Source organism: Colletotrichum siamense (assembly GCF_013390195.1).
Source record: "Colletotrichum siamense strain Cg363 chromosome Unknown KSG_Cg363_contig04, whole genome shotgun sequence".
Taxonomy (NCBI): Eukaryota; Fungi; Ascomycota; class Sordariomycetes; order Glomerellales; family Glomerellaceae; genus Colletotrichum; species Colletotrichum siamense.
In genome coordinates, this window is record NW_023501017.1 from 4,347,801 (window position 1) to 4,372,400 (window position 24,600).

The following is a 24,600-nucleotide window of genomic DNA, read 5'->3' on the forward strand; positions in this document are numbered from 1 at the left end:
GAGTGTGTGTGCTTCAAGACCTGCAAGCAGAAAAACTATGTGCCAGCTTGCCCGGAGGCACGTGGCCGGGGATCTGGACGGCAGAAAGTCTCTCAAGAAGCTTGTCCTGGCAACGTGAGTTGCACGTGGAAATCTGGGCAGCGCGCGAGTCTGGATAAAGCACAGGCCTAGTTTGCAGAGTTTCTCGAGTCTTGGCACCCCTCCATCTTCAAAATACCATGAATCACGAATTCGTCTTATTCGACGGCAAGATCGAGAGCTCGGGCATTTCTCGATACGCGGACGGTTCGTGGCTATGACATCTCATGGAGCAGAATATTTGCAACCCATGCGTCATTCGTTAATAGTCGCTCACTGCAAACATGGAAGCTCGTCGCTACTACAGAACCGAATAAGACCGCACATTTGCTGGAACTCAATAGTCGCCTGGTCACCATGATGCCGTATGAATACCCATTCACTTTGTTTTTGCCATAGAAACCTAAGTTAGAGAATTCCACGGCAGTCATGATGAGAATGGCCGAAATTGATCTATGTGGTCTTGGAGACGTTCGAATAATCTAACAGCAGGGTACCGTGGCTATGAATGAATCCGGCGCACTGGTTTAGCTTAGGCGCATCGTATCTCGGCACGGAAAGTTGTAGCATCTAAACTCTGAAGGCTAGTGTATCATGCAGTCTTTCAAGATGCTCAGCTGAAGCCAGTCATTCAGATACGCAGTTACTGGCACAAGAACACATGGCTGGGACTTACTTTGATGTACGCGTCGTTCTCAAGCGCCTCATGCACCTTATCACTGACAAGAGTAGAAGCTCCTGTGGTGGCTGCACACGACAGATATAAGCACGGGCTTCGATTATACAATCTGATTTTGCTTTTTGTATAGCAAGATAGTGAAACGATCAAGATAGAGCTGAAGCTTGACTTTTTTTTCTAGGAGATACTCGCGACAAGCGTTCAGCTCGGGGACCACGGCAGTCCTGTAGGCAAAGTGATTTCAACTTGCAAGAGCTCCTGTTTATCGCTTTGACTGGGAGCCTAGATACTGTAGAATTCGCAAGACCCATCAAGGTTTCATTCGTAGAACCGTCGGTCCGGGAAATCGGAAATTCAATATTGCAACTGGCTTATGGATTCGTAAGAAAGGGTCGCCTGGATTCGCAGCGGTCAGCAAGTAGTCACAGTCTACCTCCATGCGCATAAGTATGGACTGCGTGTCTCGCATTCTACCCGCTCCGGTCAAGAAATGCCTCTTCTTAAGCGATCCGTGGAATCCGAGTCCGTCCTAGAGCGTTGAAATATACTTTCTGTCTACTCCACTACTTGTGGCTATGCTTGGGTTCCTATCCCCCCGACCTCCTGAGTCAGGAGACAGATGGACCCTCGATTTCGGTCCCACGAGCTCTGATATGATGACAAAGATGAGCAACAACGCGATGGGTGGAAGTCCAAACGTGCATCTGCGAATTAGCCGCCGTTTACCAGCTCAGGGGCTCATTCGATGTCAAACCTACCTCCTCACCGCTCACCGCTCACCGCTGACCAGACTGTAACGTGGTTTTCGGCCTGTGACAATCTCATGCAGTGAGCGTTTGCTTTCTGAATCTCTCGACTCAGGGTGACGCGCCTGCCGTGCATTGGTACCCTACGGCGAACCTTGATATCGCATCCAGTGTACGTAAGACTGTGATGTTTGAACGCTTGGCCAAATCTGTTACCACTGTAAGGTATTATGTCTCGGGTATCGAAACCCTTTTGGGAAGACTATGCCCGATCCTGATTCGTCCAAGACCATGTCGAGTCCCTCCTATAATCTTATTACCAACCTCACGATTCAATGAGGCGTGGTTCGTTCTACAGAATTTGAGTAGTGCATCAACTTCCAGTATCTCGAAAATCTCGAGTAATGTCTCTTGGGAGGCTCACGGTCGATTGCTTGCCAATCCAGATAACCTGGGGTAATCCTCCACTCGATGGAGTCGAATCTCGTACCCGTAACCCCCCATCAAAACATCCGCATTGTCAGTCAGGAGGCGGTAAGCTTGGGCACCCGCGGTGGTCCTTTGTGGAACCAGATGCTCCCGCAATCATGCGATATCTTCGACCCGCGCCGAGCACTACCAAACGAACTGAGGGTCAGACATGATGTGCTTGCCAGGTGGTCAGCCAGAATCCACAATGGCAACATTCGATGTTGCAAGTCTAAAGGTTGCATTCTTGCAACGGAGTTGCGCTGCATACTACGCTCATTGGTCGACGATACGAAAGCGTTTTTTGACTCTTGTCTCGGCGGTTGACCGACGGACGCTTTTCGGTCGAGTGCCTACACTTTTGCGTGGCAGAGGTTCTAGTTGCCTTCTATGAACAATTATGTAAATCCTGACTTGCTGTCATCAGCGGCAACGAATCAGTGCTCGCACGGAAACCTACTCCGAAACCTGCTGGACCCGGGAGTCCCTAGGTGTTGCTCCCATGGTGCGAGATCCGTCTCATCTTGACGGCGATTTGGTTCGGTTCTAGCCGTCTCTGATCTTACCACACACGTTTTGTGTCCTGGCCGCAAAATGAGGGAAATCTACGAAGCAAAAAAGTCGACGGCTTTATCGAATATCTTGTTTTTTACGAAGTGTCCTCATGAGAAACCGAGACCGTGAGACGGGGCGAAAATTACAGAATCCGTCGTATTGGAAATTGCGGTAAATGACGTGCCGGTTTTCGTGGTAGGGGTGCCTAGTTTCGCGGCTCGCGGGTCTCCATATGTTCTGGAGGCCCGGATCGGCCGGTGACCGGGCACATTCTGGCCGCAGTCCCTATTTTCTACCTTTTCCAACGAGTAGGGGTCCGTTGGTACTCCACGTGCGGCAGTCCTTTTCCATTTGATGCCGTTGGCCTCAGAAACCCTTGATTTCGACCATCGATCTGTGGTGTTTTGAATCCTCGAGCAGGACCGCTTCAAGCATGCTGTTTATCTTTCTCAATTATACTTCTCATCTCGGGGGTGAAGTGCCCAAGTCGCTACTGTTAATTGACCGTTTTTCTACTCAACGGAAAAATATCCGTATGCGAATAAGAAAATTCTCGGTCAGATCTGAAACGAAAATGCCGTCCGAAGCTGATGCCTGCCATCTCGATGCTGGATCCAATGATGTTCTCTGGAAAAGTGTCCGGCTCTTTTAAAGTTTGCCAGCATCGCCCCTGCTCACGTTGGAACCCCAACAGCAGTACAACAGTTCGACAGATTTCCGTGACCAATCATTCTCTCAAACTGTGAAACATTCAAAGGAAACAATTGGACTTCTTCTGCCTAAGCAGAAGTAATACTCGCACTTCATCTATATCAAAGCTGGGGTAAAAGGGCTCTTTACACATGACGTGTCTCTAGTGGTTGGTGTGGCCCATGGGAAAATGTTCAGCTCAACAATCCCATACGCACGACGGATATTTCAAAGGCCACATTTCAAATTGGCGATGCGAATGTGCGTGCGCAGCCACCGCATTTGCTTCCTAAAGGGGCAAGTCTAACATCGGGGCCGGCGCAGTGGATCGTGAAAAGATGGATCTCACGAATCATTACTTTGTAACCGGCTCGCATTCTGGGCCCCCACGGGTAATGACTCAGGTGTTGTCCGGGGAAGACTGCCGGACGTCAGTGGCAGCGGCATCTTGGATTCGAGAACTAGAGAACCCAGGTCTGAGCTTGGGCAGACATCCCATCCTCGCTGAAGTTGCGAATAATGACTCGCAGCTAAGGAATGTCAGCATTTCCGCCGTTGGCGACGGCAAACAGTATTAATAACCCGGTTTTCTGGTACCGACCGCGAAACCTCAGAGCTGGGGCTTTTGTCTGCCCAACCCCAGTCGTGAGTTGTTTATTACACTTTCGTATCGACTGGGGCGCGCCCCTTAGGAGCGATTAGGTATCAAAGTCTAAATACTAGTGGACCCCCTATTTGGTAACCTCAACAGTATCACTGCGGACTAAGACGCCGCGAAATGTGCTCCAGGGGTCCAGAATCTCGGCACGCCGCAAGTTGTCAATATGGACGCACTTGCCACATTCTGCCCAGCTTGCCAAGACAAGTCATTCCCAAGACTTGCGGCTTAATGCATCTGGAGCTTTGAGCACTTGCTGTTCTTGCTTGTTGACTCTTGATTCGTCCCCTGAGTCGTTGATATGACTGTGGCTCAACATCACTAGCTCGACTTCAAAATGAGAAGGACTGTATTTGATATTGCCAAGACCTCTTTTACCATAGCTGACGACAAACTGGCAACTTCAATGTCCGTCTACATCAAGCGTCGTCTTTGCATTCGCTTATGTACCGGTGGGATGATTTGTGTTGAAATGACCGACAAGTGTCCGTCCGCGGCAGGGACACTCTCCTGCAAGACTGCAGCAAGGGCTATTGTGCAATTGAAGTCCTCTTGACTCGAATCATGAGGAAGGTCGGTTGCAACAATGCAGTGGGCCTTTGCTCAACTCCATCGACTAGGTTCCACTCCCGCACGTCGACAACACGTTGAGCCCCTGACCCTGACCTAGCCAAGCATCGTCGTCTAAAAGGATTCTCTACGTCGGCTGCTTTACCTGGTACAGCACACAATGCCCGTCTTTACGCGCTTGAAATCTCGGCGAGACCCAAAACACCGCCTCTTCAAGCCATACATCGTGAGAGATTTAACTTTGAGTATAAGAAATGAAGATACCTCGTCAATTCCGAGAAAAGTTAAAGCTGCATCCGAAGGCCCTGAGACAGTAACACTGCGTCTACAGCATGTGAATTGTAACCCCAAGGCCGCTTGGCGGTCATCACGGCCAGCCCTGGGACTTCTCCCCCCGGGTATAAAGACCTTGGTGACCAGAGTGGGAAGGAGTAGTCCGACTCGAGCATCACACACCAAGCACTTCATTCACAGAATTACCTTATCCCACAGAGCATACGAAGATACCTGAGGACCACAACCATCCAAGATGTCAGCCATCTCAAAGACCCTCAGCAAGCTAGCCCGCGGGGCGCGGAAGCCGGCTGCCCTTACTCAGTCCCGCCCCTTGGCAACAGTTCAAGACAACAACCTCGCAAAGATGGCCGCCACGATGCCGCCAGGCCACAAGGCGACAGTTGCCCAGCTCGAGACATTCACCCTCCCAGAACGCGTCACCGGCAGCAAAGGTGATATTGCCATGGGAAAGGCCCTCGTCGATGCCTGGCGCCGTGACGGTATCCTTCAAGTTTCCATGAACGACAAGCAGCAAGCCATCTTCAACGAGGCCACTGCTTCTAGCAAAGCCTTTTTCGCCAAGCCTCCCGCCGAGAAGGCTGCTTGTGTCGACTCTCAGAGCTATGCCGGCTACATCGCCTCCGGTGAGGAGATCACGGATGGCATTGCCGACTACTCTGAGATCTTCACCGTGACGAAGGACCTGGACCTTGCTGAGCCCCGTGTCCGCGCGAAGTGGCCCTGCCACGGCCCGGCCCCTTGGCCTGACTACGAGATGAAGCAGCCCATGACCACTTACATGGAGTACCTTGGTGAAAGTGGAGAGAAGCTTCTCCAGCTTACGGAGCTCGGCCTCAACGTACCCGCCGGATCTCTGACCAACCTGACTGCCGACGGATGGCACCACATGCGTATCCTTAGGTGAGCCACACCCCACGATGGGTACCACTTTACTCCAAGAACATTTGCTGACTCGGTCACAGATTCCCTCCCACGCACAACACCAACGGCAAGGGCAAGGAGGGCCGTGGTATTGGCTCCCACACTGACTACGGTCTGCTCGTTATTGCCGCTCAGGACGACGTTGGTGGTAAGTTTATATAACCTGATGTGTATCTCGCCACGACATTCTAACATGACCTGTAGGCCTCTTCATCCGCCCTCCCTATGACGGTGAGCACTACGCCAACTGGGAGAAGAGTGCGGCTGGTATGAAGGAGGACGATGAGAAGTGGCACTACGTCCCTCCCGTCCCCAACGTCTTCACCGTCTTCCCTGGCGACATCATGCAGTACATCACCAACTCTTACCTGCCCTCCACCCCTCACAAGGTCGGCCTGAACACTCGTGATCGCTTCGCTTTCGCCTACTTCCACGAGCCCAGCTTCCAGGCCGTCGCCAAGCCCCTTCCCGGCTACGACGTCGGCCAGTCCCCCAAGGAGGGCATCCACTACGGCACCCACTTCACAAACATGTTCCTCAGGAACTACCCTGAGAGAATCACCACCAAGAGAATGATGGCCGAGAACCGCCTCGCCAAGCTCCAGGATAAGGAGCTGCGCACCCTTCCTCCCAAGAAGGAGACTTACATTCCCAGCGTCGGGCGCCAGTCCCAACAGCAAGCTTCTTTGTAAACACTGAATTTCTTTTACTACTAGCGACTAGCGAAAACAGGTTGGAAAAGTCGAATCAAATGTCTAGCGGCGATGGAAATACCAGATTGAATCATGAACACAGACATTTCACTACTATATAGAGAATAAGACACATTAAGTCTCTGATTCCCTTCGATGCAATATGACGCAGTGAGTCAGGTAGTGAGAGATCGTAGAGCAACACTTGAAGTTGGGGTTAAGCTTATTGATCGGCAAAGTTATGTCAACTATCACTTTTTCCATACCGCCCCCTCTGTTGGCGGTTTAATTTATCTGCACCTGAAACTGGGTCACACTCGTCAGTGGGCAGCAAGATGCATTCAGAGTTCTGACGGTGCTCGCTTGCAATTACAGGCGCCAATAGCGTTCTTCGGAGGCCTGAGTTTAGGCTTCGTCATCCAAACCCACCAACTTCCCCACAACCTTACCCACAACACCTCACTCAAACTTTACCTCGTCCCTCGGGTCGTCTAACCACTTCACACCATGGCGAGCACAGCGATTCGATTCGTCGCAGGAACCAAGAAGTCTCCCCTTGGAACCCTGTATCTGCAATGCCACGTCAAGCCGGGTGCATCTCGAGTTCGCGAGGGCGTCACGGCCGTGACCGACGCGACCGTCGAGCTGTGCGTCTCAGCACAGGCCCGAGAAGGCGAGGCGAACAAGGCAGTTGTGAAGCTGCTTAGTGAGGTAGGCGGGCTATCGGAGCTTATTTTGCAACAACTATTGTTAATATTACTCTGATTTGAGATTGTACTAACATAATACACCAGGTCCTAGGACTTCCAAAGTCTGACCTGACCATCACTCAGGGGCTCAAGTCAAGAGACAAGACGGTCGCCGTTGGCAACGTCAAGGATGGCGATGGATTCATTGCGATGATCCGAGAGAGACTTGCCAAGGCTGCTGAGGATGACTAAGAGATATGAGCAGAGAGAACGAAACGATGAGATAAAGAAAGATACCCAGAGGACAAAGAGAGATTCAATATAGACAAAGCGCCTTGCAACCACATGGCACGTACATCCCCCAGATCATTGGTTCTCACTACCAAAAATTCGTTTTCTTCAGGTTGGAAAACTTTTTTGATTCTTTTTGTCCTCGTCACAAAATCTTCATTCCACTCGAGAATTTCATTCAGCTGTCAGCCTTCCCAATACCCGCCTGACCACATGCTAAGACTCTCTCGGGGCTTCAGGTAGTCCACAAGAGATAACGGGGTGATGTGACATCCATCGACACTCGATTGTTGGAAGTTTGTCATTAACCATAGCTCAGTTCTATAAAATCCCCACTTCAAACCGTCTGGTTAGGCTTCAACCTCCCCTTCTACGGACGATCTCAACCGGGCATGGTGAAGCAGAAAATCATGACGCTTGCCCTGGATCCAATACAAGAGTTCTAGCATGTAGAACGTAGCTATACTGAAATGCGGGGGCTTGTGTCTTCTGTAAGATGCTGCCTCTCAGTCTTGCTTGCACTGCCGTGACGTCTCTCCTTTTTCCTTCTGACTGTTGTCCATCCATCCACATCGCAGGTTACCGCCTGCGAACACGCCTTGATGACTGCCGCATGACTCTGAAGGAGACATCGTTGGCTTTTGACACTTATTGTTACCCGTACATCTCTTTCTTTCAGATCGTTGAAGAAGTCCATTGTTCGAGGTCCGCCAAAGATTCCCCAATTAGCTCCATTCTTATAGTCAAGTTGGACATAGTTCGACTGGTTTTTGATGTTTTCGTCCCCCAATTCGATTTCAAATTTGATAGACTCATAATCCAGTTCTAGCGTCTTTAAATTCGGTAACTGGGCTAGCGCGTGGAACTGAGGGGCACGTATTTCCATCGATACAGAGCGATCTTCCACACAAAACGCGACGTTCTCGACTTTGGCCCAGAGTTTTGAACACTCTGCGTTCGGTGCGTAAAGCATGGTCCAAACCGCATCCGTATAGTGTCCCGGGGGTAAGAAGAAGGTGTCGACACGCGGCAACACCCAGGTGAACGGGTTTGGTGTGCCTTGGCACGGGAACTTGAAAGGACGAAGAGCCTTTTCCGCAAGCTGGCGACAGTAAGAGTTGATATGAAGGATGTTAAGAAAATGTTTGAAACGATCTTTGGCCACTCTCCTTGCCTCCCGGTTCGACCAAGTGTCGATCAAGAGTTGTGTACGCGGGTCGCCCATATACTCGCGGCATGTTGATTCCAATGTCCAGGAAGCTGGCTTAGCTGAAGCCTTGGCCTGTTCAATGGCAAAGCCAATAATTTCCCACTTCAACTCATTTGGGAGATGTGGTGCGACCACCGCATCATCAGAGTGGAGCTCACTCTTGCTTGCCTCCTGTCCAAGATGTTGGGACACCGGCTCGAGGTCATGGTTGTCCGCTTTTTGTTCAAGGCGCTTGGGTCCTGACCTCTTATTGCGATTCTTGCGAGGCATCTTGGCTTCGAATAGTTGTCAAGGCGTTTATGGTAATCTTGTCGTTGTAGGTAGGGTGTGAAGATGGTCGTCAAATCCTGTGCTTGGAATGTTCAAGCCAAGTAGCTGGGTATATATGGTTGCATCGCAACTATCTCCTTTGTCCGATACCGCGATGTCCACACCTAAATTTTCGTACCTTTTTCTCCTCCACGATATTACCAAGGTACCTTGGAGATTGCTCAGACAGCACCTGGCTGGATACCCCAAGATTCACGAGTTCGTAGAGGTCTTGGTATATGGTTCGAAGGTAGCAGGACTTGCATTTTCAACTTCGTTTCATGACAAAGTATTCAGTTGAAAGCTTTGCTGGAAGTGCCTTCAAAGCAGACGGAGAGACTTTGTCTTAGCTCACCAACTTCTTTGCCTCCTTCTTTTACCTGGCAGTCAGCGGCAACGGGTGTATATATTCCAAAAAGCTGCATCACTTTGTATGATCTCCTAAGCATCATTGCACGGAATGCATCTAAGCGATAGGTTCAGAGCTTATTGACCATTTGTCAATGAGCTTTCTTGAAACCTCGTAATACTGCGAATCTCTTGCATATTTGTAGGCAGTAGGTCGAGTCGTATTGGAAAGTATATTAATAATAGTATCTGGCGCTCGACAGCCTTTTCGTCTGCTTCAGAGCCATCTACCAAGCCGACCCAAGAGGTGGAAGAGGCATAGCCATGGGCTGACCATCAGCCTGGATGACAATCGAGGTTCCAACTACGAGACAATCCAACTCGCCGATTACATCTTTGCTCATTACGCAGGCATCCCTATCATCATAATTCCATGTGTCGTACGCAGCCGTCCACTCCTGGAGGATACCTCCCGCACCAACGCCACGTCGAACAACGAGGGATGCGCGCTTCTTGGCTGCCGCCTCTGCTTCTCCGAAAATCGTCTTTTCCATCCATTGCATGACCCACGGGTCACTGGCCAGTTTGTCCTCAATGATCTGGGTCATTTCGGACGTTCCCATCTCGGCGATGGTTCCCTCCACAGCGGCGGGGGCCAGACCTCCAAGGGCAGACCCGAGGACGGCACCAGCGAGAGCGAGAATTTCAACTCCCAACACTGCGTAGAGGACCGTCAGAAGCGGGTTTGCTCGGCCGCCTGATCCGATGACGATGCGGTTCGGGTCACCGGGCGAGTCCTGGGTGATGGTCCATTGCGATGTTGGCGGGTCTTCCAGCGTGATCTGGTAACTGGTGCCGTCGACGTCCAGGCTGAACGTCTTGGAGGAGTGCGACCCGATGCAGCCGTCAAATAGGCCACCGTCAATCTCAGTTTGGAACGTCAGAAAGCTTGGGATCAGACTCTCATCAGGGTTGTAGGCGTCAAGGGTATGTTGTCCATCCATGTTCGCCAAAGCCGACCCGATGTCGCCAACTTGCGTAACCTTTTTGTAGTAGTCTAAATAGTCTTGGTAGGTACTAAAATCAGAGCCAAAGGAGTCGGTGAGGCTTGTCGTTCTGTAGGCAGCGTAGTAGGAGGTGAGGTCGTCTGTTGAGTAATCGCCGGGATCTTGGAGGCAATTAGACCCCAAATCCATGTCGACGGTGACTGGGACGTTGGCCATATTGATGATTGGCAGCATAACTTGCATTCCAGCTTCGCAGTATCGAGCCAAGGTCATCACGGTCAATAAAGTGACTAGTGAAGTGCGAGAAAGCGTCATTCTGGCAAAGATCTTGAGGATGTGCTGGTTTTGCCCGTGATTCAGACTTTTGGTGTCAGAGTTATGGTTGGAGTGCCAAGAAAACGAACGTTGAAGCGAAGACAACGTGAGATTTTGATACTCGTGTGGTAGCCATGGAAAGCTCGACTTTCTACCTAGTTCCGTCCATAAAAATTGAAAGCTTGATGCTCAGAGTTGAACACCTACCAGCAATTACCGTCTGCTGTTCTAGAAGTCTGCCTGTCTTACATGCCAAGAACGGGTCTGGATCGTGCTCTTTCTTCAGGTCGGCACTTGCAAACAATGCCAGCTTATTGACTGTGCGTGGCCAAGTATGCCGCAAGCGGTTCACCAAATAAAGCCAACTCAGAAGGCGTTAGATTTTCTTTCTGGCGATTCCTACCTTGACCCACGCTTACCAAAGTCAAGTACCGACTTCTTGGGACCAAATCCACGTGTGGCATGGTCTGCGCCTTTGACTTAGCCAGCTTTATGACGCCACCTTCCCATCGGTCGGTGACAGCAGCGTGGTGGCTTAAGGGAGGCTGGAAATCTACTGCCCACAATCTTCGCAAACATCAAGATAGCATTACCAAAGGACCAATTCTCGAATATCTTGAACAGCACCTCGCGGACAATGCCGGGAACGCAGCAGGCGACAAGCAATCGCGTCCGAACCCTTCTTATTATTCGAAGGGCGCAACGGGACCTAGTGAAAGGTTCTATCGAAGGAGGGCCTGTTGGGAGTCCCCGAGATGGTGGGCTAGGCTTCGCATCATTTCTTTTGCCTGTCGCACGTGCCAGCTATCTACCTGCCACAATGTCTCAGAAGCGGCGGTGACTCCCTTCCTGGTGGTCTCATACATTTGGTTCCTTCAGCCAGCCCCCAAGGAGACGGCAATGATGTTTCGGACCCTTACTCAGCCGCTTAAATTGTAAGAGGAATGTTCACGGCTTGTGGTAAAATGCCAGCAGATTCCTGAATTCAAACTCCCTGCAAGCAGCAGACGAAGTAGATCTGGGCTCAGGGATTGGCCAGCGTTGCCTGGACCAGTCAATTGGGCAAGAATTATCATACGAGAAGAACACTCCTAACCAAACACGAGGTTGGGCAAACCTTGTGTGCTGCTATTTGAGATTTGGTATTGGCCAGAACAAAAGCCATACTCGTGGCTTGAAGTTGGGAATGTGGCGCTGCAGAGGTGACGGAATGAATTTCGTGCCACATTGTCTCATGAAATTTCATCGTGACCTACTACTGAAGATCAGTGACATATTGACGATGTCCTCAAGGCCTGATCCCCAATACCCGGTCTTATAGTGTATCTGATAAGTCTTCCACAGCCAACGACTCTTTGTCACTCGAGACCTGCCAATCGGCCTCAGGAGCTTTCAAATTGGCCTCATTCTTCAGTAAGCGGTTACTATGGGAGCATTGGATATTAAGATGGCTGTCACTGTTTGTCTCTGATCGTATGGCTACTCAAGTGAGCCAGGACGAACTTCACCAAACGCAAGCATGTCTCATGGACTAGGCCTAAGGCAAAATCTCAGTCAACAAGCGAGATGCTGAAAATAATCAAACTCGATGCAATAATTTCTTACGCGACAGGAATGATAGGCATCTTGGGAGACAAAGTGAGGACTTCAGGCATCTCGCGATCTTCTTCCCGTGCGATGGGCGGCGAGAATCGACGCAAGGGGTTGGGCGGCCAAGGGGCAAATAAAGGATACCTAACAGGCCCAGAGCATGAGATACATGGCGAATACAGGAGAAATAAAAATGCAGCTGCATATTCAGATAAATGCATATTGGCCGGGCAGCCACATAGGTAAGTACGAGCCGATTCTCAATGTTGATGTGTTCACGTCTCGTTAGATGTCAGTGACTATGGGAATATGTCAATGATACATACTGCAGGTCTCGAGATAAGGTAACATCTTGAGAGAGGCCCGGGGGGGCTTTAGAGGAAGTTGCCGCAAGGTACTACCGATGCTTTGAGGCAATCATATCCATTGATAATATGTGTTTTTGAATAGTCTGAGAAGCCCGTGTAGAGTATGTTTGATATCATTGACTATTTTCTGTCACCACGATGTTTCGGTAGCATTTACATACTGGTAAGCCTTTGGCTTCCCAAGTACATCGGAAATATTGTAACCATCATTCTACAGGACTTCAGGGGGAGACGTACGTCGAAGCCTTGACCACCACTCTGAGAATTTAGAAGGACGCTGTAAATGTTGGATGGTGGTGAAGTATCGAATGAATCCATAACAGCAGTCATTATTTCTGACAGTAATGACCATAGACCAGATTTTGACCCTCTAGCCAACTGGTATCATTGATGCAGCTTGTAAGTACCATACCTTGTCTTTTTATGCGCTCCGTCGTGCTTTCAGAGTGCAATGAGATATACCTAGATACATCGTCCTTGTGTAATGGATTTGGTCTTTCTCGTGGTCGAAATATCGTTCTAGTGTGCAAATTCATCGGGTGAGAAATAGGCACTGAGGTGTTGAGAGTACATCCAAGGTACACGCACAGTGACAGGCAGACCAACCTCTGCGTGAACACCTGACGCGGCGTTTCGAAATCCATCCCCAGAACACGGAAATGAAACTAAGTATTTGATACCTGATAAACAGCAAGCACCGCGGCGTATGACTGGTAAACGGGACATCACCTTTTGGTCTTCACTGAACCACTTCCCCATGCCCTATCCGAAGCACGCGTACAGTTGGCACCCCGTAAGTAGGAACATCACAAGGTGCTTCGACCTAAAGTGCCAGGGATTACAAATCTTCGTCGTCGATGGCCAATGGGCAGTGGGTATTTGGATGGGTGTAAAATGGCGTGATTCGTCAAAAGTGTGTAAGTCGCTCCGGATTGTGAGTATGGGTAGAACGATTGATCGTGATTTGATATCCCGCTTCGCTCGTGACCGAGGAGAAGCCTCGATGATAAGGTATGACATGAACTGTTACCAACTCACCTTAGAAAAGGTTCATCGCTACCACGTAAACCATTATCAGACATAGATATTAGATCGTATCAGTGCAATTATGCTTAATTTCATGGCCCCTGCCTACTTTAATGCCAAGATCGCGGAGTAAAACGTCCTATCCTCCTACCACCGACCGCACTAGCTCTTCACTCACAGGCAGATGCGAGGACCGTTGACTCACAATAGCCTGCCCCCCTTAACAAGTCTTCAGCCGCACGCACAGTGACGGGGGAAATTTGGGACTTGTCCCGTTATACGAAGTCCGACCCAATCACTGCTGGAAGGGATAGTGTCGGGCTTTCCTGCTTGGGCTTCTGTGTGCCGAAAACACGCCCCTCGAAATGTCTTTCCAACGCTGAAAGAATCAACGCCATCGCATGATTACCAAACCACCAGACGCAACGGTCGAAGGCGCTTTTTAAAATGGCATGCTCGGGCTGAGAGGTGTGAAGGGGGGAGGGGCAAAGAAATCCATGACCAATTACCGAGTTTTGAAAAGGGCGTCGCCTGATGATGTCTGAGACTCACTTGGAGAACTCGGTGAGCTTGTTCAAGACGGTGATACCTGTGACTTGTCTGAGGGCTCTCTTGAAGCCCACCACCTGGAAGAACACCACAAGCTCACCGACTCAGGGAAAAGAGGATGCGAGGCCGATTCAGTGAGACGTATGTACGCGTAATCTGACCGCAAACATCACGCAATTCTTCAATGCCTCAAATGCCCCCTTACCAGAAATCACCAAGAACACCAAGGAGCAAACGTGTAGCCAAGATAGCACAAACCCTATCACTGCATCTCTCGCGATGTTACACGAACGTTCCAGGCCTATGTGACCAGAAAAGGGCGAAAAAGCAAACACGGTAGCCCGTGTCTCGCAAAGCGCCAAAACCTACCATTCCCGCCAATGTCATCCATGATCCATCCCAACCCAAAAGCACGTCTTCTCCTGTCTACCGCATCCTCCTTTCTTTTTCCTCACCCACAGATGTCCTTTTTACATTGGAGATACCCATATCGCACGCCAACGGGCAAAGGGAGACGGGAGGAAGTTGGGCAGATTCCCCTCTCGGCTGGCCTTGCGCTTCGGGGCCCTCGTTCAGCTAGCCATGTGTCGAGACATGAGTGATCGTCGGTTCGGTCACATCTTGCCAGGATGCTGGGATTCCGCGCGGGATGAGGGGACTGGGGCAAGTAGGGGCCGGTGAAGACATTTCAGCTCGTTGGCATGGTATGGAAGACGGGATGAGGCAAGGGACAGGACGATCGGCTGATAACCATCCACCCTCCATCACGGGAAGAAAGATGACGGATGGCAAAGAAAACAGCAAGCACCGAGCAAATATGGGAATTGAATAAATGGGGGGTCTCGGGCCGAGACCCTTCATTGCGCCCTTGCTCGCTTCCGAATATCTCTGGCACACCCTCAAAGTGCAAAAAGAAAGCCTTTCGTCCCGCGTGGTGTGTTCGGCCGTCCCAAGCTTTCCCATCCTAATCAATCATCACATCATCCGAAGAATTGAGACCGGACTTCCAGATCGAGATCTTCGCTCCCGAGAATCCCATCCTTCTTCACGTTATTTCGGTCAATTGCCCATGCCGACACACATACGTGTTAGGTCGCTTTCGGAGAAGCCTATCCAACGTCGGATCGCTTGTTTGGGATGCATGAAGAAAGAAAGAGGCACTCAACGAGGGAAATGGGTATTTCAATCCCCATTACCCCTTCCTTCTTTGCCAGGTGCAGTGTGACTTGCCGACGCGGGTAGTTGCGACCATCTCGCATGAAGCCCCCCCAATGATCCGAATCTAGACCCGGCCCACGGCCAGCACCAGCCAGTCATCTTTCACCCTTTAGGCAGGACCTCTTAGCCAACAGCCTAGAGTGGAAAAAAGCAGACCACTTCTCTTTCCACAGACTCATCTCGACTTTCCTCGTTTGCCTCCGACGCAATCACACCCACCAGCTCCGTCGCTTCCGAACTGTTCAGTGGCCTCATTTACGACGACGACCCAGCCCCTCGCCTCGCACGATGAGCAACAACTTGACCACTTTCGTCTCCCTCGAAAAGCTGAGCTGCCCTTCTGGATCGCCGGACGAACGCCCAGAGCTTCCCATCAACAGTCGCAGATGACCCCCATGGCCTCCGGAATTTGGACGACAAGGGTCTAATTGGACCAGACCCTTTCCACAGCAGGCACGCAAGCTACGTCGGTGGTGTTATCGAAGAGCCTCGCCCGTCACTAGCCAACATGGCTTCTTCCGAGCGCTTAATTGTCCACCAGGCACGCACAAAACGTCGATAGGGTCATCTCTGTTGAACTTTTCTGAGCAACAGCGACAAGTCTCCCACATCGAGTCTCAGACCCCGACAGAAGCAGGGCCTGGACACAGGAACAGTACCTACGTGCTACATCTCCGTCGACTTTCATTGCGGTGTCTAAAACACCAGCGGCATCATCCGTGATGAAATCTTGTTGAACGACTTCCCTGGACTCCGAACTACTCCGTACCAGTATCTTGCCCAAGAAGTCGATACTGTCCGCTGCCATCGGAAACCTCACTTCAGAGGAACCAGTCACGAGCAGTCACACACTCCTGACCGCTGCCCTCCCTCATCTCCGCTGGCCACAGTCACTGGGACTAGACCCGAATGGCGATGACTGTCTTGACATGTAAGTCCCATCTCGTCCCATCAGCCCCCATATGCATCCAGCATCCATCCACTAACACAACATGCCAAGACCAACAATCGCCAACCACTTACGCAGCAACCGCCTGACGTTACCTGCCGCCGTCGTCTTGTTCCCGCCCAGACCACCAAACTTCAAGGGTCCAGCCCATCGTAGCCCTCAAAACGGGCTTCGCTTGTGCTGCAAGGACGTTTGGCTAGAGGAGCCTGGCCCATGCGCCCTGGCTTTCCTCGTCCCAATTCCGGCCGACGTTGCCTTAAACTCTGCAGACCTCCCACATCAGACGGACGCAGACGAACACCCTTCAGGCCTTCCTCTCTCCCATCTTTTCCCCCAGACGAGTCTGCCTGCTTTGCACAGACGTGAGATCTGTTCCATGACATCAACCGATTTCTCACATCTCAACTCAAAAACTCCACACCCTCCATGCGCGAATCCCATCGATGGAACCTTACTCGCGGTACAAAACGGTAGCCCTACGAAAATCCCGCCCTCAGAAACACGTTGCCGCTCGCCCCGACTTCCGAATGGTAGCAGACGAGCATCCTCTGTGGGACCAAATCTCTCCTTCCCGCGGGGCGCAGCACAGCAGCAAGGTCCCTTCGGACGAAAATCCCCGAGGGAAATCAGAAAACGACAAACTCACACGCGCGTGGTACCGTTGAGGTGAATCCCAGAGTTCTAGGCCCTTCCGGACCGCCTTGGCAGGGACCCCGGCCACATCAGACCACCGGGCGCCACACTGCCGTGGTCCAGACCGCAATCGACCGCTCGTGAGTGCGGGGGGTCCCAGGCCTCAACGCTACACACACCAAACATTACGGACCCATCCAGGCCCCTTTCCCTTCCAAGCCGCTGCCCATTGGCACTCAGTCACCACCCGTACGGTTTTGCTATGCTGCGGCGCTGCGTGTTGTCCAGCAACTGCGCGTCTACCCGCAAGGGTTCAGGGTCCTGGGTCACCCGAGATCTGTATGACAACCCCGGGCCTTGCAGAGCACATGCTGGGTGGAGGACTGGAAAGAACACTGGAGAGGCTTACGACAGCTCAGAAGGGTACCTACGGATACTCAGCTGGCAGGTGGTGCATCCCTCTGACTCCCTCACTCTGCTGCGCCTTTATCTATGCCCCGGGAAGCTGGCCGGGAGGGCAGGGAATCACTGGCGAACCACTGGCGAACCACTGGCGAACCTACGTCCGGGCGTCCCGCTGACCAACCCGTATGTCCACATCAAAAGCATCGCATCCTGCTGTGGTCCACATCGGGTCATCTAACGAGCAAGTTTTCGTACGCAGCGAAGGTAGGTATGTATATATTCGTGACCAGGAGTTGATCCTCTTCCTAGATGGCAGCATATGGTTTTCCAAATTCGCCGTACGCATCCCTTACAGGTTCTAAACCGCGAACCAAAAACTTCCCTCCCAACGCCGATCACGGAGTCTGTTGGCCGCAAAGGCTTCTGTGCCTCATTGGCCATGATATCTGGTCATCATCCATGCCAGAGTCGACAGGCGACATGCCCTGTCGGTGGACATCGTCAGTCGCCATCACTCTCGACGAACTTTTGGTATCATGCGCCAACTTTACTTCCTCCTCTTACAGTTCATCGCTTTGTCGCTCTGCACTACTGCCGACCCTTTGGGTATAGTAATCTGGAAAGAACCTCCGAAAACCTTGACCTGTCGACCGTCTACTCGACACAGTCAGAGTCCCATGTGTAGTGGACATGGGTCAAGCCGCCCGATCCCAATCGGCGACAACACAAATGGTACGATTGTGCTGGCGCGAACTTGGAGGGACCGCAGTTTGATGTTTAAACAGTTGTGGTATGTTAGGCGTATCCACCCTGTGGACCGTACAGCCTTTGCCTCTTTTCCGGGCGATCATCCATATGGTCTGGTACTCGCATTTGCTGCATGCCTGGAGGCATGTTTTGGAAGTTTGGGCGTTGCGCAGATGTTGGAGTTATCACCATTTGCGCAGTGTTGCCTAGTGGGTAACCAGTCTCAATGTTGGTGACGTTGGGTGATGGCTGATGAATCTGACCAGGCGAGTGCCAGGAAGTAGTTGTCGCTGGCGATTGACTAGGAGTCGAGTCGAACTTAACACCGGGGTTCATTGCAGGCACGCTCATGTTGGCGGCGTGCAGCTGAGCAGCCCCATGCCCAACAGCAAGATCGTCCTGAGGCGCATCCTTGAGAAGGTGTGCCACATGCTTGCGGAGGATTCGCAACATGCCATCTTTGGTGAAGGGTTTCGCCAGTACATCATTCAGGCCTGGGAAAACGTCAATGCTTGCTCCACTACATTCTGTCAAGAAAACTTACTCCAGTTGAAGTAGTGGCTAATGTCTTCAGGGCGAATATTGGAGGTCATGGCGACGACAGGGACATCAGGGTGCACCTCACGGATCAGCTGCGTCGCAGACACGCCGTCCATCTGAGGCATGACGATATCCATGAAGATGAGGTCGTAATGCCCGGATGGCACCTCCTTACACTTGTTGACGGCGTCGATGCCGTTTTCCTAGACGGTTGTCAGCTGGTGGCACTTCATACCTCTACAGAGCAGATCATCGGCAATCTCAACGTACAGCAATCTCGACGATACACTCCATCTGCGTCAAAAACTTGGAACCGATTCTCGAACACGTCCGGTCGTCTTCGACGAGGTACACCCTCGGCTTCTTGCGTCCCCAAAGTCCCTTGTCGTTCGAAGGCGGGCGCGGGGGTGCGACGGCGGCTGGAGCTGGTGTGGCCGGGCCGGGCTCAGGCTTGACAACCGGGTTCTGGAACTCATTCATTGGCAAGGAGTTCAGAGTGTAAGGGATATTGTTGAAGTGGTCTTGGGACAGCGGATCGATGCCTACATTCTCGCCCACAGGATAGACAAGATGACGCATGTTCAGGTGCTCAGCGGCCATCATGGGCGGCATGCCGGCAGAGCCAGCCTGGAACATGAGGCCAGAGGCGGAGTCTGGCGGAGAGCTCTGCGCGTACATGCCGTTGAGTCTTTCAAGCTCTTGGTTTATTGCAGGGTTCGTCTGCACACTGGAGAGAAGTTCCCTTGCTCGTCGCAACTCAGGGGCATGCTCGTCGACACCGCCGCCATTCATATGCGGGTTTTGGTAACGGGCGCCTCTCATCCTGTCGTCAGCATGCCCCATGTAGTTGAGCAGCTCGTGTTGCGCCTGCCTCTGAGCATCAATTATTTTGTGCATGGCGGTGACATCAGCGAGAAGGGTCTTATTGGTGCGTTGTATATCAATGACCTGTTCTTGCAGCGCCTGCACTTGCTGCTGTTGCGCGAACAGGGTCTCCTGGAGCAGGTTGATGGATTGATTAGTTGTGAACTGGTCTTCCGTCTGCTGCGTCTTTCTTTGCGCGGGAGCCTTTCGTCTGATATTGTCCAGGTTATCTTTCCTGTCAGCCCGGAAGGCCGAGTGTTTGAATTCCCAGGCCTGGACATGAGTTTAGCTTCAAGGACCGCGTGATGTGTCGTGCTCCCTACCTGCTTGCCGTATGGCGACTCGTTGTTCTCATCGTTGCGCCGCAGCTTATGGAAGTCGTACTTGTTCAGCTGTCGGACAAAGCTAGAGAAGTTGCTGTGCTTGAAATGTTTCGGCAAGATGTCGTTGGTGAATTTGTCGGTCTACAAGCAGGTTAGCCTATTGTTGCCCTCCGTCCCTGCGTACGACTGCCGCGCACCTCCAGAATGACAAATGTGTCGCCTTCGTTTCCCCATCTCACAATATTCGAATAGGCCGGATCTTCCAACATTCTGTTACACATGTCAGCCACGGGTCAATATTGGTGCGCGTCGAAGGGGTAGCCGGACTTGTAGAGTTTGCGAACCTGCGCGCAGGAAGTTAGCATGATGGATCGCACTAGAATTAGAGACGAAGTCGTCAGGCCATGGACTCACAAAATCGCTGGAGTTGCTGCCGCCGCCTTGGGCGGCAACGCTGTCAGGTTCGGGCATGATGGGCGCCGAGGGAGGGGGAAAGCAGTCGTCGAGAGGATGTGTGTCTGTCTCCGGTGCTTGGGGACGGGTGACGATGGAAGATTTGGAGTTTTAGGAGGACCGGTCGATCTCGAAGGCCCAGACTTGGTTCTCGAAGTTGCAAGACGGAGCAACGGCCCGCTTGATAGGAATTTTTCGTCGTTCAGTGGAAAAGAAAGGTACAATCGTCGGAAGGTGTCGAGTCCAGAAGGGTCCAGGGATTTGGAATCGAAGCTGGCGAGAGGGCAGGGCAATCTCCACCGAAGCTTTGGCAGCAATGCAGTCGTATCCGGTTGCGGTCTCTTGCGGGAATGGAAGCTAGAGGGTAGTAAGGGATCTAAGACAGTAGAGGCCGTGAGAAAAACATGCAGCCGGTAAATCGTGGAATTGGGCCGATCGATGCAGAGCGCTAGAACCGAGTGAAGGGACGGGCGGGCTCGAGTGTAGAAGGAGTTGAAGGCTCAATTGGGCGAAAGGTGAAGTTTCGTGGAGGTCAAGAGACAAGATCTTAGAAACTGGGAACTGGCGCAGGGCACACAGAACAGAGATGGATGGCGGACCCGACGTGGAGCAGGCTTGCTAGACCTGGTGCTGGGATTGCTGGATTGGTGCAGGTGCAAGTTCGCTCTCTGGGCTGGCTGCTGGAGGTGCTGCTGGAGCGGTGCTGAGCTGGTCCTGGTTCGTACAGACTGGACCCGGCCGCCGAGGGAGAGGGAGGTACGGGGACGGACGGGGGTCAAGGGGGGAGGGGTGTGGGTGACTTGGGAGACTTGAGTGACTTGGGTAGCCCGACAGGGAATGGGGTTGAATTGGATTTGGCGGCCTGCTGTTGGACGAGAGCAAGAGGAGGAGAGGAGGAGAGGAGACGGGGGATGAGGTGTGCGTGTGAGTTGTGGTGTGTGGTGGTGCGGTGTCTCTGGAGACTGGTGTGCTGTGCTGTGCCGTGTGCTTGCTGCGTTCTGTGTGGATGATGGTGGATGGATGTTGCTTTGCTGGTTCTGCTTGGTGATGGGGTACTTTGTACTTTGATCTAGCGCTGGGCGGCGGCGCATGAGCTGGTACCGGTTCCCATTGGGTGGTGGTGGTGTTGGTGCTGATGCTGGCGCTGGTGTGGCCGTTCGCGCTCGTACTTCCGCAGCCGCAGCCGCTGGCGGCGTCGTCGTCGATGCTATCGCCTTTGCCTGCCCGGTTCTTGGGTGCTGCTACTGCTCAGGCTCAGAAAGCAGAACGAATGCGAGGCAGCAGGGAAGAATTCAACCCTGGCGATTCGAGTGATGCAGGGCACAGGTGAGTGTTGTCGGCGATGGATGCTGGGGACTGTGGGCGGATGCGAGGCGCAAATGCAATACGACAACGATGGGAATCGCGAATTGGAAAACAGTGGGCGGAAAGCGAGAGCCGAAGGCTAGGTATCGGGAGACGTGCCGCTGGATAGGTGTCTTGTCTATCGCAGCCTGGCAGGTCACACACAGATACTGAGTAAGTGAGGAGGATTAGGAGGGAGTGAGGAGCCGTCGGGTCGGCTGGACGAGAAGGGAAACACGGTGGAGAGAGGGATGGGAATTCGTATGTTGGAATTTGCAGTGCTGCAGCCTTTGAGTGCCCGTGGAACAGTCTGCGAGATGCGAATTTGCCCAGATGCCTGTTCCTGGTTCGCGCCTGGAGCGTATTGGGGGCTCCAAAACGGGAGATGGAATGGGATTTCTTAGATTGATGAAAATGGGGGCGACCGGGACTGGGGGAGACGTGACGGCCGAATCGCCAGGCAAGGTAAGGTACCTAAGGTAGGTTCGCTTCCTCCCACTCTCTCGGGCACTGGAAGGGGGGAGGTTTCTGCCTCGCCGATTGAGTGAGGTTCAGACTTCCGCGGGCAAGGCAAGCAGGGCAGGCTGTCTTGCTGGGTGCTGTGCTGCAGTGGGTGAGGTGCAGTGCAAGTGCAGATGGCAGGGCGGACGAGGCAAGGTAAGGTAAGGAATCCTCGGTTCCTCAGATTGCTGCTGCGTGGTGCGGAAGCGGGTGCGGTGCGGGCGGCGGGCGGCGGGTGCCACTGCCACTGGAGCTGCCAGGCGTGGTGCTGCGTGGGTGGGTGGGTGCAGCTGCGTCCGCGTCCACTTACCTAAGGTACTGAAGGTGAGCGAGTGTGTCGTGGGGCAGGCGGGGTGCACCTGCACTTGCTCTAATAAACGGGCGAACGTGGTTGACTTGATTTGTGATTTGTGTACGGGATATGCATATTATGACGATCAAGACCCGTCAGATGTGCAGCACAACTTTGCCCACTGCCCATGGTACAATTATTGCTCAGGTGTGCTTTTACTTAGTGGCCCTCTGTGCAACACGTACTAAGGTAGACACCACGACTCTGACGACTATCAGAAACCCACTGGAGCCCGAACTGCTGGCTAGACTCGGCGTTCGCTGTCACCTTCGCCTCAGGCTTCTCCAGTTTGCCGTCCAGCGTCCCGGTCGCCATCAGAGAGCCCGGAGAGAGGGCCTTGCCTTGCCTCAGCCAGCCCTGTGCCTGTCGCTATCCCTATCCCAATCCCATTTGACACCGCGGTGGACAAGCCCAGGTGCCCAGGTTGCACTGGAAGTGGTCAAGCTGCGATGGGGACAGACGGCACCCGCAGCGTGGATCAGCCCTCGTGCTTTCATCCTCCCATTCGTCGGAACCGAGCTGCAGCCTTCTCCACAGCTGGGACGTCTCCAGTTGCTGCCGGCTGCAGGAGCCCACTGCTGATCCGTGTCGGAAACAATGACCTCATACTGTACTTTGCGCTACTTGTCGGAAGTACCTCGGCCACCTTGTCCGCCACTCAGGAACGCCTTCCCGTCCTGTTTGTTCCCTCTCGCCGCCCGCACCCAGTTGGCCACAGACGTCAGTCAGGGCCGGGGGCATCTTGCAAAGCTCCTTCCCGGGCTTGACTTGCCAGACACCACAGACGCCAGAAACTGCTCATGATTGACAAAGTCGGCCTGCGACCGACGACTTCTGCCTTCCATTTGCGTTGGCACCTTCGGTACCGACAGCGAGCTCGACGGAAACTTCTGATGTTACCTATCCAGAACCTCAGACAAACCTCAAGGAACCCACATCCATCTCACTATGGAGTGTTTTTACCGTATCGTGTTGCACTTCTGTCAGGACATCCCCGGTTCGTGGTTCCGACTAGTCTCCGACCTGACTGCACCGCGCTACGTGCATGCTCCGGCATCAGGCCAGACGCGAGTTGAGCAGTGATGAATGAGGCGGTCGCCCGCTTGGCCGAGTTGAGCATACCTTGCCGACCATTAGACGGCGACGGCTTCCCAGCCCGTGTCCGCAGCCCGCAGACCGCAACACGGCTCCGGCTATTGCTTTTCGTCCCATCCTGATGTAAGGTACTGCATTCTATGCGTTCTTACGTAGGGCAATGCAATTCAAGAGTTTCCCAACGTCGACTGGTAGCTCAAGGTTTGGCTCAACACCCTGCAAGCCATAGAATAACCTTACCATCAAGCTGACCTGCTCGTCAGGGGAAAACATACTCTCTCTCAACATCATCTGTATCCCGGACGGCTCCGTACTGGACCCTGAACTTGGCTCTCGGCCACAGTGATGACTACAGTACAACGTCTCGTCCACCTCGACCGCTACAACCTGAGTCCGGTACTGAATCCACCAGGCGATCCAGATGAGTAGCGCACGCGAGACAACCAGGGAGCCCGAGACATAGGGGACTCGGAGCCAGCGCCGACGGCGGCGGAACCCAGACGACGCCCACGACGCCCCAGAAGAAATTCCAACAGGCAAACCTCCCGCATGCCATGCTGCTCGATGGCTGTTCAAGCACTGAGTGTCTTGGTCGCGCCGCCATCGAAAAAAGCAGAACCCCTTGCCTCCTGACCTATGAACGCCTCGGTCTGTTGCCCGAGCTCTACGAGCTCAAATTTTTTTGAACACCGGTTGTTACCGTCGCCGCATTCCAATAGGTTTTCCCTCAGCCCAGCAGGCCTCCTCGAACAAGACAGTCGCGGCTTTGCGCCTCTTGGATCTGATATTGTCGCATCCCCACGTTCCGCAGAGAGCCGTGTATTGGCGGTCAAAGACGAAAATGTCCAGCCGAGAGACCCTCGGCCTAGCAAAAAGACATGGACCCTTCGTACTGTGCGGTCAACATGGCCACCGAGTGGACAGCAATGTGGATGGATGTGGATTTGGCAACCTGACGGCGAGTGGCCTATCCTCCGCCCAACCATCCAGGGCCATCAATATGGCAACGATCCGCGATGGCTGCCTCCAGATTGGCCAGCCTTGATTAAATGGATCTTCCAAGACGTCCCAAAGTGGTCTCTGAGTGTGCCGTGCGGCCAAAATCTGACGGGCAACACGG

The 24,600-nt window shown here is 52.7% G+C and overlaps 5 protein-coding genes across 5 annotated transcripts; 3 read left to right on the plus strand and 2 right to left on the minus strand.

The window, feature by feature from the left end:
• Nucleotides 1-4,973: 4,973 nt before the first annotated feature.
• Nucleotides 4,974-6,354, plus strand: efe (2-oxoglutarate-dependent ethylene/succinate-forming enzyme; the record flags this gene model as incomplete). The annotated part of the gene is made up of 3 exons (XM_036638905.1): nt 4,974-5,641; nt 5,704-5,810; nt 5,867-6,354. 3 exons carry the CDS (start codon nt 4,974-4,976, stop codon nt 6,352-6,354), a joined length of 1,263 nt encoding a protein of 420 aa, XP_036496718.1.
• Nucleotides 6,355-6,861: 507 nt separating this feature from the next.
• CGCS363_v007057 (UPF0235 protein) lies at nt 6,862-7,295 on the plus strand (the record flags this gene model as incomplete). Its single annotated transcript, XM_036638906.1, has 2 exons — nt 6,862-7,065; nt 7,149-7,295. The coding sequence occupies 2 exons, from the start codon at nt 6,862-6,864 to the stop codon at nt 7,293-7,295; spliced, it is 351 nt and encodes a 116-aa protein (XP_036496719.1).
• Nucleotides 7,296-9,488: 2,193 nt separating this feature from the next.
• CGCS363_v007058 (uncharacterized protein) lies at nt 9,489-10,424 on the minus strand (the record flags this gene model as incomplete). Its single annotated transcript, XM_036638907.1, has 1 exon — nt 9,489-10,424. The coding sequence occupies one exon, from the start codon at nt 10,422-10,424 to the stop codon at nt 9,489-9,491; it is 936 nt and encodes a 311-aa protein (XP_036496722.1).
• A 6,242-nt stretch (nt 10,425-16,666) lies between these two features.
• Nucleotides 16,667-17,946, plus strand: CGCS363_v007059 (uncharacterized protein; the record flags this gene model as incomplete). The annotated part of the gene is made up of 3 exons (XM_036638908.1): nt 16,667-16,753; nt 17,737-17,761; nt 17,828-17,946. 3 exons carry the CDS (start codon nt 16,667-16,669, stop codon nt 17,944-17,946), a joined length of 231 nt encoding a protein of 76 aa, XP_036496723.1.
• A 110-nt stretch (nt 17,947-18,056) lies between these two features.
• Nucleotides 18,057-20,206, minus strand: SKN7 (Transcription factor SKN7; the record flags this gene model as incomplete). Its single annotated transcript, XM_036638909.1, has 7 exons — nt 18,057-18,502; nt 18,553-18,751; nt 18,819-19,685; nt 19,736-19,876; nt 19,933-20,005; nt 20,063-20,079; nt 20,150-20,206. The coding sequence occupies 7 exons, from the start codon at nt 20,204-20,206 to the stop codon at nt 18,057-18,059; spliced, it is 1,800 nt and encodes a 599-aa protein (XP_036495883.1).
• Nucleotides 20,207-24,600: the final 4,394 nt, after the last annotated feature.